The sequence below is a fragment of the Cinclus cinclus genome, chromosome 4 (genome assembly GCF_963662255.1).
Source record: "Cinclus cinclus chromosome 4, bCinCin1.1, whole genome shotgun sequence".
NCBI lineage: Eukaryota > Metazoa > Chordata > Aves > Passeriformes > Cinclidae > Cinclus > Cinclus cinclus.
In genome coordinates this window covers 54,233,348-54,249,464 of record NC_085049.1, presented here as the reverse complement: position 1 = coordinate 54,249,464, position 16,117 = coordinate 54,233,348, and the positions used below count along the sequence as shown (strand labels likewise).

At 43.0% G+C, this 16,117-nt stretch overlaps 1 protein-coding gene across 3 annotated transcripts; it reads left to right on the top strand.

Moving 5' to 3' along the window:
* The first annotated feature begins 394 nt into the window (after window positions 1–394).
* Window positions 395–16,117, top strand: NFYB (nuclear transcription factor Y subunit beta). 3 transcript variants are annotated; one of them, XM_062491270.1, is made up of 7 exons: window positions 395–484; window positions 8,524–8,617; window positions 9,092–9,222; window positions 11,012–11,209; window positions 12,944–13,025; window positions 15,386–15,465; window positions 15,676–16,117. In XM_062491270.1, the coding sequence occupies exons 2-7, from the start codon at window positions 8,524–8,526 to the stop codon at window positions 15,706–15,708; spliced, it is 618 nt and encodes a 205-aa protein (XP_062347254.1). In that variant the 5' UTR covers window positions 395–484; the 3' UTR covers window positions 15,709–16,117. The 3 variants fall into 3 exon arrangements, with proteins under 3 accessions (XP_062347254.1, XP_062347255.1, XP_062347252.1); XM_062491271.1 differs by lacking the exon at window positions 395–484 and adding an exon at window positions 3,932–4,005; XM_062491268.1 differs by lacking the exon at window positions 395–484 and adding an exon at window positions 7,459–8,146.

Below are 16,117 nucleotides of genomic sequence, written 5' to 3'. Positions count from 1 at the left end.
ATCCTGTGCCTTGTGCTCTAGGATGACCCTGCTCGAGCAAGGAGGCTGGACCAGCTGACACACTGTGGTCCCTTCCAGCCCGACCCACTTGTGGTTCTGCGAGGCCGAGGCCGCAGGGAAGAGCTGCCCCCGGCCAGAAGCCCCGCTCCACAGTGCGAGCAGCAGCAGCCGTGCGGGCCCGAGGTGCGGCAGGCGCAGCCCTCGGTGGCATCCCCGGCCTCCGCCGTGCCCCGGCCCCGCGCGGGGGGGGCGGGCCCGGCGCCCCCCGGCCCGGCCGCTCCATAAAGGAGGCGGGCAGGGCCGGCCCGGCGGGAGGGCGCGCGTTGAGGGAAGAGCCGGCGCGAGTGGCGGGGAGGCGGCGCGGAGGGAGGGCAGCCCGGCTGCGGGAAGCGGGGCTCCGCGCTGGGACTGGTTCCTTCGCAGCCATTTTCCGTCCAACCAAACAGCCGATTTGCGGAGGGAGCCAACCAGGGCCGCACTGGAGGTTTGTGCCTGGCTCCGGCCAATGATTGGTAACCGGTTCCACTGCAGGCTCGAATGAAATGTCCGTCTCCCTCCCCGGGCCCCGGCGCTGCCGCCGCGCCGCCGCCGCGGGCACCAGGAAGTGCGGGGCTGCCGCCCCGGGCCCCGCACCGACCGCGCGTCGCTTTGTGCGGCCGGAGCCGCGGGGGCCGCGCGGCCGGGGAGCCGAGAGGGGCGGGCGGGGAGGGGAGCGGAGCGGGCGGGCGGGCGGGCGGGCGGGGAGGGAGGCGGCGGCGAGGGGGGGGTCGGCAGGGGCCGCGGGCCGGCTGCCCCCGCCGGCGTCCCGCTCTCTCGGCGGGGCCCTCCCCTCTCCGGCTCCATTTTGCGGCCTAGGCAGGGGTGGGGGCAGCCGGCGGAGCTGCCCCGCGGCCGGCCGGCACTCCGCACCGCCCGCCGAGAAGCGGCGGGCACTCGCGGGGCGCACGGCCTCCCTCCGTCTCTACGCCGGCCGCGCTCGCTGTGTCCCGGGGCCGCGGCTTTGTGGCGGCCGCGCCGGGCGGAGGGGGCTCCGCGCTCTTTTGTGTCCGCCGGGCCGAGCCCCCTCCCCTCGCCGCGGGAGCGAGGGGCCGGGACCCCCCCCCCCCCCCCCCGGCCCCTGGCCGGGCCGGGCGCCGGGCAGCGGGGCCGCAGCGGCCCGGTCTCTCCTCCCGGTGCCCCCCGCGCCGTTGTCGGCACCGAAATTTCCTGGAAGCTTTGGCGGTATTTTGCAGGGATGAGGAGAGTAGGGCGAGGCCCCGGGATGTGGTGCCAGTACCTGGCTGGCCGTGCGGACGGGAATGCGAGGCCTCTGTGGGCAGAACGGGTCCCGGCAGAGGCGCCCGGCCGGCCCCGGGCAGGTGCGGGCAGCGCGGAAATCACGGCCAAGGTGACCAGCAATAAAGTTGCTGATTAACTGAGGACTGGTCGTGTTGTGCCATTTGTAAACAAGGGGTCACGACAGACGAGGTACCTCTCGAACAGATGCGAGCTGAGTGCCGGGAAGGCTCGGAGGCTGTTGGTGTAAGTAGGAAGGTGTCCCCCGTGCCCCAGCGCTGGCTGCGTTTGCATCATTGGAGGGCATGAAATCGGGAAATGGGATCGATCGGCTCGCAGTAGCACGGACGCAGCTGGGTGGCATCAGCCCTTGTCCTGTGACACATGGCAGATGGGCGAGAGAAGGGACCCTGCCATTACCAATGTCCACACAACTTTTCTGTGTGGCAGGTGTTCTTAGGCAGACCTGTGTGTGCTGGCCACTGTTCTGCCTCCAGAAATGTTAGTTGGTGGTCCTGAAGAGTACTGTCGAGGTTATTCACAGACAATCCTATTGGAAAAAAAATCGTATGTTCAAATTAATGTTTCTGCATATATATAATATATGTGTAATACTTGTAATATATATATATAATATGTAAAATATATATTCTGCTGCCTAGCAGCAGTTGAAAATAGACTTCAGCTTTACCAATTTCTTTGTGGCTTAACCGAAAAGATTTTGTTCTGAAAAGAACTTTCAGGTGAAAGCTACCTAGTGTGCTTGGCTTGCTTTTGGGAGGCAAAATTATTGATAACATTTCTAGGCAGTGAGTGCCATAGAAATCTGGATTTCAGGCCATTCGTGAACTGTTACATGTCGTAACCATTCCTTGGCATTTTGATGGATGGCAGTTACAGTCAATTAAAAAAAAAAAAAACAGCTTTCTCAAAAGAAGCTCTGGCAAAATGGTAGGAAATAGGAAAATGGCAAGTGCCACTTTGGGTAGTATTTAGAGTATGGCTTTAATTGGCTTGTGGGAATGGAGAAGTGGTGTCTATATATAATCATTAACATACTGTTCCTAAACAATAAGCTGGCAGTTGTGTTCTTTTTTCTTTGCTTATGTGGCCTGTGGCATGACAGTTGCAATGTAAAGGCAGGATCCATCTGCAATTGTCTCGGACACCTGAGATGGCTCAATCTGAATCATTCTGAGGCCTGTGTGGATTGCTTTTGCACTGTACATTGAGCAGGTGGTTATCCATGGTCTTGGCTGCTGGAATTTACAGCTATGGCATTGTATTGGGAGAAGTTAGGAGCGTTCTTCTAGACTTCAGGATTTGACAGTCCCAGCAGTTCAAAGCTTAACTCTTATTTGTGGTAATCATTACATGGAGGCAGGCAATGTTCAGAAACTGAATGAAAAAGAATGTTTAAGATAATGTCAAGATATGAAACATTAAACACTGAAACTTTCAGAGTCTGATACCTTGTTTTGTCAACGTTTAAAAAAATGTTTGGTTCTTCCTTTAGTGCTTTCAAATGTAAATCTAATGGCACTCCACCTTTAAATTTTTGTTTAGAAAGAAACTTGACTGTTACTACTGAGTTTTGCAGTAGTGTTTTAAAGAAACTTAGTATTTGGAAATTGATGTTTTAGTGGCAGGATGCTTGTAAAAAGAGCAAAACATATATAGGCATACTAAAATGGGTAAATAACATTGGCAGAATAAAAGCAAGTATCAGCAAACTCAGCAGTTTTGGCTGAAAATATTGGTCTGGTCTGAACTAGCTTTGTAAAACTCTTACTTGCTCTGTTGCTTGAGAGGAAAAAGCTGCTTGGCATACTTGAGTTACTATCTCAACAAAGGAAAAATAACCTATTTAAAAATGTTATCAAACTTCTAAAAAGAAAAAGGATTTATGGATTGCTGCTTTAATAAATAGAGAAGCTTTGCTTTTGATACTTTTCTATCATTGTTGTGAAAAACTTGTTATTGAAAGGCAGTATGGGGATTTCGGTAAGTTTGCTGAAGGAAGGAGGTGCTGGTGCAGTGTGTTCAGCTCTTCATTCCTCTTCCAGCTTTTGCAAAAGCAACTAAACTGCCTCCATTCCTTTGCTCATCTTGTTTATTTTCCCCTCCAGCTTGTCTCTTCTACTGCCAAAAAAAGACTGCGTGGAAACTCGGTTTCTCCTGCTTTCTCTGTAGCACTGACCCACTCCTTGATGTGAAAATACACGAGGTTTTAGTCTAGCCATATATATTGGAGCTAACAGTGCCTGTGGATGTTAGCCAGCCTGGGAAGGAGCCACCAGCTGCTCTAGCACAGCTGGATCCACGTGGAGGGGGGCTTGTAGTCAGTGGCATTGGGGCTTGTAAGATAAGAACTAAAGTTGGTAGACTGTTGCATGGAATGGGAAGGTGGAAAGGTGGCAATGCCCTCTTTGGATTTCATAAGGGAAAGTTTTCTCCTGTGGGCCAGGGGAAGGAGCCTGGTACAGCCCAGATGCTAATGAGCCTTGGTGACACTGTTGCGTCCTCTCAGCATCAGTCTGCTTTTCCCAGTGTAATTCTGGTGTGGGGGAAAACACTGAAAGTAAGGGATTAGAGAAGCCTGAGCTGGATAGAGTGCAGCATCTGGTTTTGTTCTAGCTATGTACTAAGGGGTATGGCATTATTTTTTTCGTGTATCTGCTGGAACAGCATCCTGGGAATGCATTCACCAGTTGATATTTCTTGCTGCAGGTAAGAATTCAGTGGGAAGTTAAGATCCCTGGAAGTCACTGAAAAATAAAAGGAAATTGAAGGTGTATTTTCAATTGAAAAATATTTCTGCTTAACAGGAGCTTTATTTGCAGAAAGCTCAAATAAAACTTTGTCTCTGCTGTTACTTACCCAGCTTTACATCTCTTGTGATAAGGTGTGGCAAAATGAATGATGTAGTTATTACCTACAGCTTTAGGTATTGTTTCTGTCCTGCTTCTTTGGCAGACATGACTGCATGAAATGTGTACCAAGTGCTTCAGTTCATTGCATATAATTTTCTGCTGCCCCTCTTGTAGGGTAGCAATTTTGGGAGACAGGGTGAATAAATACCACATGAAATACTTAAATCATAAGAGACCTTTGGTTTCCCTTTCAAGAGGGCAGTTTTGCAAATCATTGCCAGATAACTTCCCTGTTCTGAAAGCAAAAATCTTATTTCTTCATTTTTTTTCTTCTTTGTTTTTCCTTTTGTACTGTTCTAAGTTTTAGTCCCTTCTTCTCAGTGCTAGCGGGCTGGGGCTTGCATTCTTCTTTAGTTATCATTTAGCTGAGCCACCAATACTGACTGTACTCTTAAGAGAGCTTATAAGATTAATCAGGATGCAAAATTTAGTTTGAGAATACTGGTGTTTTATTAGTTTAGTATAGATATATTACAGCAACAGTCTGGGTTGTGGGTAGCATTTATACCAGATGTCAGTTTAAACCTGTATGTTCATTCACTTGTATCTTATCACTGAACCTTCTTTGCCCTTGAAATGTTTTGGTTTTTTTTTAATGTATTTCTTTGGTTAATTTCCATGCATCAAGTAGTTTGTATATCCCTGGTAATATTTTTTTATTAGAGATGGAAAAGCACAGGAGAAAACCACTAACAGAAAGCATTGTGCTGCTGCTCTGTATTCAGATTTTTCTTTTGCAGTGTAGTGATGAACGTTTGTGTCCTGTACTTGTTTACTCTCTCTGGCTGTTGATAAAATCAGACAGTGGCATGGTCATTTTAGAGACTGACATGTCACTTCTGATATGCTTAGCTCTCAGTCTTGATTCAGTCCATGTGTATGCATGGAGGAGCTTCAGTGTCCTCCTAGCACTGGAGGCTGAGGATGATGTACAACCTGTAGTAATTGCTTCCTGCAGTTGTGCACAGCACTTGCTGCTGGAGGACTGAGGTGTTGGAAGCCCTCCCTCGTGCAATTTGGCAGCCACACAGAGGTAGGAGATGGTCTTGTATTAACAGGCGTTGCAATGTTTGCATGCTGAAACTGCCATGCAAATGTGATGTATAATCTGCCAATGGCTGCTTCTCTTTAAAGCAAGTTGTAACAACTCAGTGGTCTAAAGCAAAATCTGAGAGGAGAGTTCTTGCCCACCTGAACCTTTTAGGATTAGATCTCCCAGGATTTTGCCTGTTCTAGCATCTACTTCCATCTAAAGTAGCCTTCCTACTAAATGGGCCAATGTAAGAACTGTTGGCCTTTTTAGTCTCCCAGTGACTGCAGTTAGTGTAGGCAAGGTGTTTCTATGCTACATTGCACTGCTGCCTTTCCAGAGCAACTTCAGGGACACAGAATTTAGTTTATGTCATGGTTTTGGAGGGATTTTATTGGTTGGTTGGGGGTTTTGTTCGCATATTTAAAGGAGGGGGATTACTTAGCAACAGTGTAGTGAGGACAGTGTTTCCTCATTTTCTGAACATTGTTGTATGTATTATAGAACTTGTGCTGAGCTTGACAATCAGATAACATGGTAATTGACTGGAGTTTTGGACATCTGAAATGAAAACTGTGATGTGTGAGCATGTAACTGTTTATTATGAGATGACTGGAATAGCAGTGGCCACATCTTCCTGCAAGGTCATGTTTGTCATCCATCGTGCTCAAAGAAATACTAGTAGGGTGACTTGGATGGCATATTAATTACAGTTCTATATTCAGATGCCTGGATCTAGATTTGAATTGAATGACAACTCTGGCTGAATTCTTCCATCAACATACTTGGACTGAAGCAGTGTGCTGAGATCCACTGCCTCCCTCACTGTGAGGTCAGCCGGGCTGTGGAAGAGGCTCATGGGGCAGCTGGGCAGGCTCTGTCTGTGGTGGCCTTCAAGATGTGGCTGGAGAAAACCCTGAGTGCTCTGCTCTGAGCTCAGAGCTGACCCTGCTTTTAGCAGGGTTTGGAGTAGAGACCTCCCACAGCCACTTCCAGCATCAATTTTCCCATGGCTCTGGATCAGGATATGGTTACGCTGAACATTATGCAGAAGGGTGTTTGTGCTGTCCCTAATCTCCTGTCCCAAGGTTGTCCTGGCAGCTAAAAATCTTTCTTCGAGTAATGCTGACAAGTAACTTCAGTTGATGTTAAGCTGTCAGTGCCTGTTTTCTTTATCTGAGTCAGACCTGCCTCTTTCTGTTGCAAGCCTTTTCCTGTCAATTTTGCTAACCACCGTTTTAAATTCAAAGTGCTGATAAACGTCCATACAAGTTCCCACTAATGGTGAAATAATACATCCTGTAAGTAGATCTGGAAATGTGCACACAAAAAAGAATAGAAGCAAAGGTATTACCTTGAGGATACATTAGTCTAATATGACCAAAACTGTAGATGCAGCAGAGGTTTGAAAGAGATTCAAGCAGGAATTGTCTTTTGAAGGCAAGCTGGGCTAATGAAAGCAAGATGGTTTCTTAGTGTTGCTGGCTCTTGGCAATAAAGATTCAGATGGAGCAGCCTGCAGGAGAGGTAACAAGCTAGTTATCACATCATGGCAGAAATTTGAACAATATTGCAACCCTGGAGGAACGAAATATATTAGAAAAAATGTTTCACAAAAGTTTGAAAAAAGAGAGGGAAAGAAAGATCAAGGTATCTAAAATACCTTGTACTGGGGCTGAGTAAAATTATTGAGATCGTGAATTAAATTCTAGTAGAGATCAGAGATCCAAAACTGAGAACAAGTCTGCCAGAAAATCCTAACTTAATTTTGGAGGTAGTTTTTTTGGATTTACCAGCCTACAGTTTTGATTGCTTCAAACTGCAGAAGGAAGAGAGGCACAGTTCTCTTAATGATGTTTGGTGTCAGTTTTGGTGATCATGACATGCAGGATTGTGATCTCCTTGCATTGTCATTACAGTAAGCTGAGTGAGCAAACTGCAGACCCTTTGGGAGATTGAAAAGCAAAATTAAATCTCCCAACAAAGAGTCTGGAGAATGTGGACAAAGTGCATCTATCTGAAGGTTGGTACATGAAAGGCTAATGCCTAAAATACTGCCCTTCCTTTAGGTAGGACTCCTGTGTAAGAAGTGAAGCTTCAAGGTTGACAAAAGCCCAACAAAAGGGACCTGAAGTCCTTTATAAAAGCAGGTGTAATATTCTGTAGAATGAAGAGGACTGGAAGAATCTTTTTCTCTTGAGCAGCTCCTAAGACTCCATCCCAGCTGTTGTTGGAATGCAAGCAGTGCTGGCGTTATTTGTGTATCTGTGGCCAAGTGTAACACCGGACATTGCTTGAAGGTTTCAAAGTGAAACTCAGCCCTGTGGCCACAAGCAAAGTGCAAATTAGTGAGAGGTTAAATGCTGATATTTCTGGGTAGGTGTAAAAGTAGTACAACATTGCTTCTCCCTTCCTTCTTCCCTCACTCTTTAGGCTAATGGGTGTTTAGGCAAAAAAGTGAGTTCTGTTGTCTCACTGGCAACAACCATGTGATCCTTCAGACACCAAGGTACCCACACAGTGGGTGTGGGGTCAGTGAGTGAAGTCAGCTGGGCTCTGCCCCCCCCACCCCAGGGGTTGTGTGCGTCAGTAAGGAGGAGGAAAGTATAGGCTCTTTTGCCTTCCCTTTTTCTCCTGGCATTTAAGTTACCTATTAAACTGTGACTGCCCCCATCTCCAAAGCCTCATGAGGAAGTCCTCTTGTTGGCCACCACATCAGAACCTTGAGAGAAGAGCATCCAAGGATGCCCAGAGAGTGAGGCAGGGCAGGACTTGGGAATGCTAAAACATGACTCAGAAGGTACATAGGAGTAACTGGTGTCTCAGGGAGCATGAGGATGAAGAGCTGGTCCTGCAGTCTGGCTAGAAGTTTGTCAGTGGGCTTGACAAACCAACATGGAGGGTAAAGGTGAGTGAAGGATGCACTATGTGTTGTAATTGATAGGTCAAGCATTCAGTGAACAGGGGGCTGGTGTAGGTTTTGAGGGTTGTTCAGAGACACCTTGCATGTTCTGGTCATACTCTCACAGGAGCTGTCTATGTGCTACATGAACCAAATGATTCCATGCATGGCCTCTGCCTCTGGCTGAGTTTTTTGGGAGGACTCACAAAACAGTTGAACTATTTCCACTGTCAATAAAACTCAGGAATGACAGTGGGGATGCTGTTCTCCAATATCAAGATATTTATGCTATATATAAATAAATTAATGTGTTAGATTTGAGTAATAGCTGCACTTAGTGATGTAACAATCACACCTGAAAGGTTTCCTTCTTCTATTTGTAGATGGATGGTGACAGCTCCACAACAGATGCTTCTCAGTTAGGAATTGCTGGAGATTACATTGGTGGCAGTCACTATGTGATACAGCCTCATGATGGTAAGAAATGAGAGAGTAAATACTGCTATTGCTCTGCATATGTGTTTATACATGTATTTTCTTCCAGTTCTTGTATTGTTGTCTGCTGTTTTCTCTTAGGCTAAGAATTTGCTATTTGCTATTGTTTTCATAATGCCTCACTCTAAAGAGCTTTTTTTTATGCAATCTGAAGGGGAGAGGTTGGATTTTTTTGATGTTGGCACAGAAACCTTGAGGGGATGACAAAAACATTGACATTCTAGGAAATAGTTTGTGTTTTGGAGATCAGCAGCCATGTACACTTCTGTGCATAATGTGATAAAATGCTCTTTATAATGGTACCCTGATGTTGCATCCAGTTTAAAAATTATTTCTATGATGTTAACACACTGAGCTTTCAAAGGTCTTCCTTCATCCTTCAGTGTAAGATTTTCAATGGAATTATTGCCTGCTGTCTATCAAATATAATTTGTTAACTTTTCTTCATTTCTTTAGACACAGAAGACAGCATGAATGATCATGAAGATACAAATGGCTCAAAAGAGAGTTTTAGAGAACAAGATATATATCTTCCAATTGCAAATGTGGCAAGGATAATGAAAAATGCCATACCCCAAACAGGAAAGGTAATACTGTGGTCTGGTAAAGAAAGTGTGTTAATAAGTTTTATTCCTTCCTCTCAGTGAACTTGAGCTGATTAGAACAACATATTTTTCCAAATTATGCTGATTTATTGGAGAAAAGCATTATAAAGGGGAAGGGAAAAAGCCCCAGGAGCAGGAGGTGATTGAGACCAAATCAATTTTTCTTAGATTTCTGGAAGCTTTTACTAACTGCTGTAATTAGAGCATCCAGAACTTCTCTTCGTAGGGCTTTCAAGAGCTTCCTTTTCTTAAGATGTGTTCTCTGATATTATTGTAAAGGATCAGACTTGATGACAATCACTAAGAATATTTTCTATGCAATTATCTTGAGAGATTAATCTGCTTTCATGGAGGTGCATAAAATTCGAAATAAGTGAATTGTTTTGGCTGAAATAGAAATCTGGTGCTCATCCTGAAGGAAAGAGAATGGTTAGTCTTCCATCACTAGAATATTCTCATACCCAAATGCCAGTGACCTAAGAAGTCTGCATTATACCATGGAGCAGATAAGACCAGATGTTGAAAACCTTATTTATTTCTTACTTCCAAGAATAGACTTTTTAATCCATTCTGCTGAGCTGGTGATTGTATAAGTATTTCATCATTCTACCTGTTTATCTTAAATCTTTGCAGGGCTCCTATGACTTGCTGTTTCTCTATTGTATTCCAATACAATTCCAACCACAGTAATATTTCCTCTAGCTAAAACTGACCTCTCTTTTTGGAGATCACTCTAGATAGAAGCAAGACACAATTTACTTGCATCTACTTGTATTTTCATAGTGTTCAGGATTTTCTGGAGATCTGGATGTTACATTTATAACTTTGCTGTGAAAAACTCTACCCTAGTCCATATTGTCATAAATTTTTAGTGATCAAGATGAGATTTTTCTCAAGAGTTTAGCATATGGGATGTAGAGCTATCTTGAAAAATCAGAATGGTTTTTTGAGAAAAACTGGAAGGGAAGCTGCTGGCTGATGACTTCTGAAAATCTCACCCCACGTGTCTGAAAATACCAGATGAACTAGTGAAGACTCTGCACACAGTTACTGCTTTAATTTTTCAGGTTATTTTCATGTGAAGTATAAGAATCTTATTTATAATACTCTTTTTGTTGACTCCTGTCAACTTTCCAAGCAATCATGAGTAATAATTGCTGTAATTTTAAGTCATTTAAATGACTTTTGTCTGGCTGAAAGCTGTAATCAAATTTACTTATTTCATTCTTGCCAGGGGCATATGTTTCTTCATTTGAATTTTCATTTGGTAGATTTATACCAGAATACTAAAGCATTGGAAAGGCTGCTAGGTATATATTCTAGTCCTTGAATCTGGGCAGGATAAAAATAGTTGTCTTTGCTGAATTTGTGGGAATGTACTGCAGTGGGGTTAGAACTACCAGATATCTTAAAAAGAAGGGGAAGTGGGCTGTGACATTGTCATGAACAGATTTGGAGAGGCATGGGTGAACAAGACAAGAAGTATTGTGTGTAAAAGCTTGTAGAGAACTTAGGACCTCAGGAGATCCTGGCAGTTGGCTGTGCTGCTTCAAATAGTCAAACATGGGTACAGTCACCTTGCAGCTGGTCTTATGTAGAGCAGTGGGGACATCCAGTGGTTCACTGTGCAGGTGTTGCCTAAATGGGTATTATCACTGGCTTTTGGGATGTTTCCTCTGTTATCTGGTGTATTCTTGGGGGAATTTGTGGTGAGTTTTTTGAAGTCTTATGTTTTTATTAATGATTTTATGGTAACTTTCTTCCCTACTAGATTGCTAAGGATGCAAAAGAATGTGTACAAGAGTGTGTAAGTGAATTTATCAGCTTTATAACATCAGAAGCAAGTGAGAGGTGTCACCAAGAGAAAAGAAAGACCATCAATGGAGAGGATATTCTCTTTGCCATGTCTACCTTGGGGTTTGATAGCTATGTTGAACCCTTGAAGTTATATCTCCAAAAATTCAGAGAGGTTGGTATATTATGGGTATTTCCTCATTTATTTAACCTGGTTGTATTTGCCCTTAGCTCTCTGTTGTTATAATTATATAATGGGTAACTGGCATAGTATCTCACAGCTCTTGGTCAGGGAGTAATGTAATGTTCAAAATCATTCCAGAGGATGTCAAGAGAAAAAGGAGGAAGAAAGCATTTTGATTAGACTTGCTGATTCAGAGTAGTTAAAGCTTTCAGCTGAATAAAATGCTCTAATATATTGGTGGTAGTAAATTGCTCTGCTCTTTAAAGGTGCCTATTTAAGAATGTTAAATTCGATCTTTGGGTTCAATCAATATGTACTGACTGCATCCTCTGAAGAACTGGCCTAATGCCTATTGTTTGTCTGGACTTTGAGTCTGTAAAAGAAAAAAACTGTATTTCTCATGTTGGAATAATGATTCACATGGAAAACTATCTGCTTCAATGTGGTTTTTAAAATTACTTTTTTAGCCTGTCCCTCAGTTTGCTTTTGATACATAGTATATGCTAGGATGTGATCCAAACAGTTTAATTTATCCCTTCTCTATAAGAAAGTGACTTTCTTCCTTTCAGCAATTTAGACCTCTGCAAAAAGGAAGTTGCATCTGCTTGGGCTTTTTGTTCTGGTCTGCCTCCCCCTGTCTAAATTGGAAATACAGTAGATAAGGATGCTCTTCGGTTTCTTTGTTTTGTAAATCTAAGATATTTTTAGGTCAGACTCGCTAATGATATTTGTTTTATTGACAGCACTTGAAGCTTCCCCTTCCCAGAAGGTCATTGGCTTGATAACTGAGTAACAGGAGGTGTAATATAAAGTTGGAGTAGTGCTGTGTACTGTGTCTTTTCCAGTTCTGTGCAGCAGTTACACATGCTGTGATAGTGCTGTATGTGCTTTTATTAGAAAGGCAAGTATTGCCTGACTAGTTCCAGTTTCTACCAGATAAGTCTGAAGTGGGTCTGTGCTACTTTCATTCTGAATTGACTATGTTTGCAAATTATAGATACTGTGGTAGCACGGAGTTGGATTGGGTTTTAATTGCATGGATGGGTTAAATAGCTTTGCTCATCAGTTTTAAATCTCCATTCCAGCAAGGGTGTCATCAGGGTGAAATACTTCAGTTTTGTAACTGAGCATTTTGTCTGCAGCAAGCAGTTGCAGAGAATCTTTTTTTATGCCCACATTATTTTTCTGGTTGTTCTTATGTAATAGCATAGAGTATTAAACTCCAAACTTGTGAAACTGCATGGAGATGACTGGGGGCCTTGGCTTTCTGTGCTGCTATCCTTTCTGGCTGTAGTCCTTGATGTGGGAGAAGAAATTCCACATCTTGGTTTTAAATGTCAGCTCTTAGTTTATGGTGATGGTGCTTGTGTGTGGTTGGTAAGCAAGTGTTGCACATTCTTGGTAGGTGAGATTCTGTGATTTCTTGTAAATGCTCCTTCTGGATTACCACAGATTTTGAACTTTCTGCAGAAGGTGAAAAGTCCTTCTTAGAACCACACAGTCCTAGTTTGCCAAGTTTTTGTTTCAGGAGTATGGCTAAGATGAAAAACGCTCATGTAATATGCACATTCTCAAATTCCAAAGAGTTTTACAGGTCTTGGGATTTCAAGCTCCAGCTGTTGCACTGTGACTCTCCTGCAAGTTTCAAACCTTGGCTAGAGCTCCTGGGGCTTTGAAAAAAATCTCAAGCTTTTTTTCTGCTTTTTTGGTGCTCTCTCTTCTTAGGCAATGAAAGGAGAAAAGGGAATTGGGGGAACAGTTACAACTGCAGACGGTCTAAGCGAGGAGCTCACAGAAGAAGCATTTAGTGAGTAATACTTTTCAATTTATTATTACTACAGCTTTTATAAAAACAGCACTTTCATCAGGCATCAGCATCCTTATTTGAGGAGTATGTCCTGGACTAGTAATAATAGGTCATGTCAATTGTGGAAATTTATAAATGCATGTATTAGTGCTAGTATTTTTCTCTACACTTTAACACAAGTTGTAATGTAAGGTGCAAACTTTTTTATTCTTTTTTCCCCCAGTAGCTACATGTTTAGTTCCCATTAATTCTACTTGCAAGACTATTGGGGGGAAAAAAGTAACATGAACTCCTCTTGATGACTTGAGCTCATCTTTGAGAAATGACGTAGTAAGGAAAATAGTCTTTGTCTAATTCTTAAGAACTTAATATTTCTTACATTCAAAAGAATGCACAGATTTGCAACTAGAAGGTGTAGGGTGAGGAGGATCATGTGCATTCAGTGTATTTTTTCTTCCTTTTACTGTGGATTAGCCTGACAGTTTTTTTGGGATTTGCACTGATTTTATTGGTGCTGATTCTTGCATGTAGTCTCCATTTTGGCTTTTAAATGTCTTTTAAATGTTACAGGCTGGTAATGTTGAACCTGATACAAGAGGAATTGGGAAGCACAGCTCTAATCATATCTACTGACAAGATTTAGTTCTATAAGTTTGTGATGAATATCTGTTTAAAAGCACTGCTAAACTACTGAACTAGCAAAAATTTGAAGCCTGAGGACTAAAATGACCTATTCAGGATTGGAAATACACTTTGCTTTCAGTTTGACTTTGGCAACGTAAAACAGTGCAGATTCATTTGGTCTCTTCTAGCCTGGAAGAGGAGCTTGTAAAACTCACTGGAAATTAAGACTCTAAATCTAAATGTTGCAAGGTCCCTTGCAATATTTAGATTCTTAATTTCCAGACCTAGGAGTCTCAGGGTGCTCTACGAAAAAAACTTTAGGTTGCTGTGACTTGAAAAGAGCAACTTTAAGAATGTCCTGGAAGAATTAAGGATGCAAAAGAGATGTTGCACTAGTAGAAGATCAGTTATTTAACTTCCTTTTTTTTTTTTTTTTTTTTTTTTTACTATCATGTCAAGCACTGCAGGTATTTCTCTCCACAGGGGCAGATATAGATCTGTCTGGAATGAATGATGGTGTCACTGCAGCAGTAGCAGTGATAGCTGTGCTTCTGTGGCATAACCCTCAGCTCTCTGTGGTGGCCTCATGCCAGGGCTGGGTCAGGGACTCTCCATTAAGCTGTGTTGGATGTGGAACATGCACATTGAAGGGCAGTAAATTTTGGACCTGCCAGAGCCACTCTCACTATGATTTTAATGTATCTCTTAGCCTGCAACTGAAGCAATTGAAAATTTGTTTAATGGAGGAGGAAGAAAAAAAAAGGCAACAACCCCAGCCTTTCAACCAACCAAAACCTGAATTACAAAACCCTCAAGCATCAGCTTTCAAATGAAAACTGTTAGGATTATGCTGTGCTTTCAGAATTTTGTATTGGTTATGCATCTTGTTTATACTTAGTAACTGAAAGAACAAATCCCCATTGTTGGTGTCCTAGGGGAAAATGCTGTGCTGCAGTGACTTAACCTCCAATATAAGAGTTTTGCTGCTTTGCTTCCAAATAGCAGTTGTAAGGCGCCTACTCTGAATGTGAGAGCTCAACATACATGTTGTGAAGGTTTACCTTGGAGCATCACTCCCTGTGTTTTCTCTTGGTATCTCAGAAGTACTTTTTACTCCTTTTGTTGGCCACCTCTTTCCTTTGTGAAAACAGAGCTCCTGTGTGTGCCCTGAAGGACATGCTGAAGTCAAACAGTGCGATGTCAGGCTCTGGCAGTGCCCTTTTTATTTTGTCATTGCCTGTTCCTGTTCCTCTCTTCTGCCTTCCATTGGTCTTCTGTATTATGGAGTCCCTGAAGGATCCCAATTCATAAAACAGCACAATGATTTCAGTTCCTCCCCCATGGCTATGCTCAAGTGTTAACTTTGTGTTTGAACAAAGCCAACTGAATTCTCCAGGTTTCTTAGGATACTGAGCACTGGAGATGGCCTTTTCAGTGGTCAGGGTGGTAAGCTCCCCTCCATTTGCCTGTGTACAGGTGGGCTATTGTGCTTACTGTCAGAGCAAAATTAAGTTGGATTTTGTGTTTCTTCAGGATGGGAATCAACTTGTTCACTTGTAACATTTGTTACGGTAACAAGTGTGACTATACCAGTGTAGATGGTAACTCAGGAGATTAATGGCTCTGTAGTCCTGGAGTGGACCACAATTATTTAACGGTGACAGACACATCAAGCAAGGCTCTGTGTATCAAGCAGTTCCTGCCTAACATTTTTTTTTAAATGTCCTTTTTTTCAGCTAACCAGTTGCCAGCAGGCTTAATAACCACAGATGGCCAACAGCAGAATGTTATGGTCTACACAACATCATATCAACAGGTATGATCCTGTCCCCTGATTTCCCTTCTATTGCTAAAATCCAAACACTAGTTCAGCTGCTCTGTTCTCAGAGATGAGAATTAATTACTTTTACTCCTTTGGTGGTGGCTGTCATGCTACTCCAGCACTGAGAATTCATGGTGGCTGTGAACTGCTCTGCAGCTTCAGAAAAGGTGCAGTGAAATGTAAGCTTGCATTTTCTTACTCTAGATCTCTGGTGTTCAACAAATTCAGTTCTCATGATTTTGAAGAAAACTTTCCATCTGGGAACATGAGACGGAAAACCTGTGCAACTCTAATGAAGAGGCAGTTTTAATGACTGGTGAAGAGATTTATCTCTTTGTATATTAAATAGCTGTAATGTAGCTACCAGAAGCTTGACTAATTGAGGTGTGAGTTCTGACTCAAATCTTTTTCATGATGATTTTAAAGAAATAATTGGATTTTAAAGGTATTAAAGTATTTTTGTTTTGTACAAGAGTTTGTTGCTCTGTATAACTCCTGTATGCATTGTATATTGCAATTTATTACTGTCAGAGATTTGTAGACAGTTTCTTATTTTCATATTGAATCGTGTTACTTTTGTAATTCAGGTAAACAGCTGGGTTAATTCATGTTTACCCTTTGAATAAAATTGTAAGGGTAAAGTTCA

Excerpts from the sequence above, each read along its gene's own strand:
- NFYB (XM_062491270.1), top strand. The coding sequence starts at position 8,524 with ATGGATGGTGACAGCTCCACAACAGATGCTTCTCAGTTAGGAATTGCT. Across the intron at positions 8,618-9,091 it reads TGTGATACAGCCTCATGATG|ACACAGAAGACAGCATGAAT; the intron begins GTAAGAAATGAG and ends TCATTTCTTTAG. Across the intron at positions 11,210-12,943 it reads ATCTCCAAAAATTCAGAGAG|GCAATGAAAGGAGAAAAGGG; the intron begins GTTGGTATATTA and ends CTCTCTTCTTAG.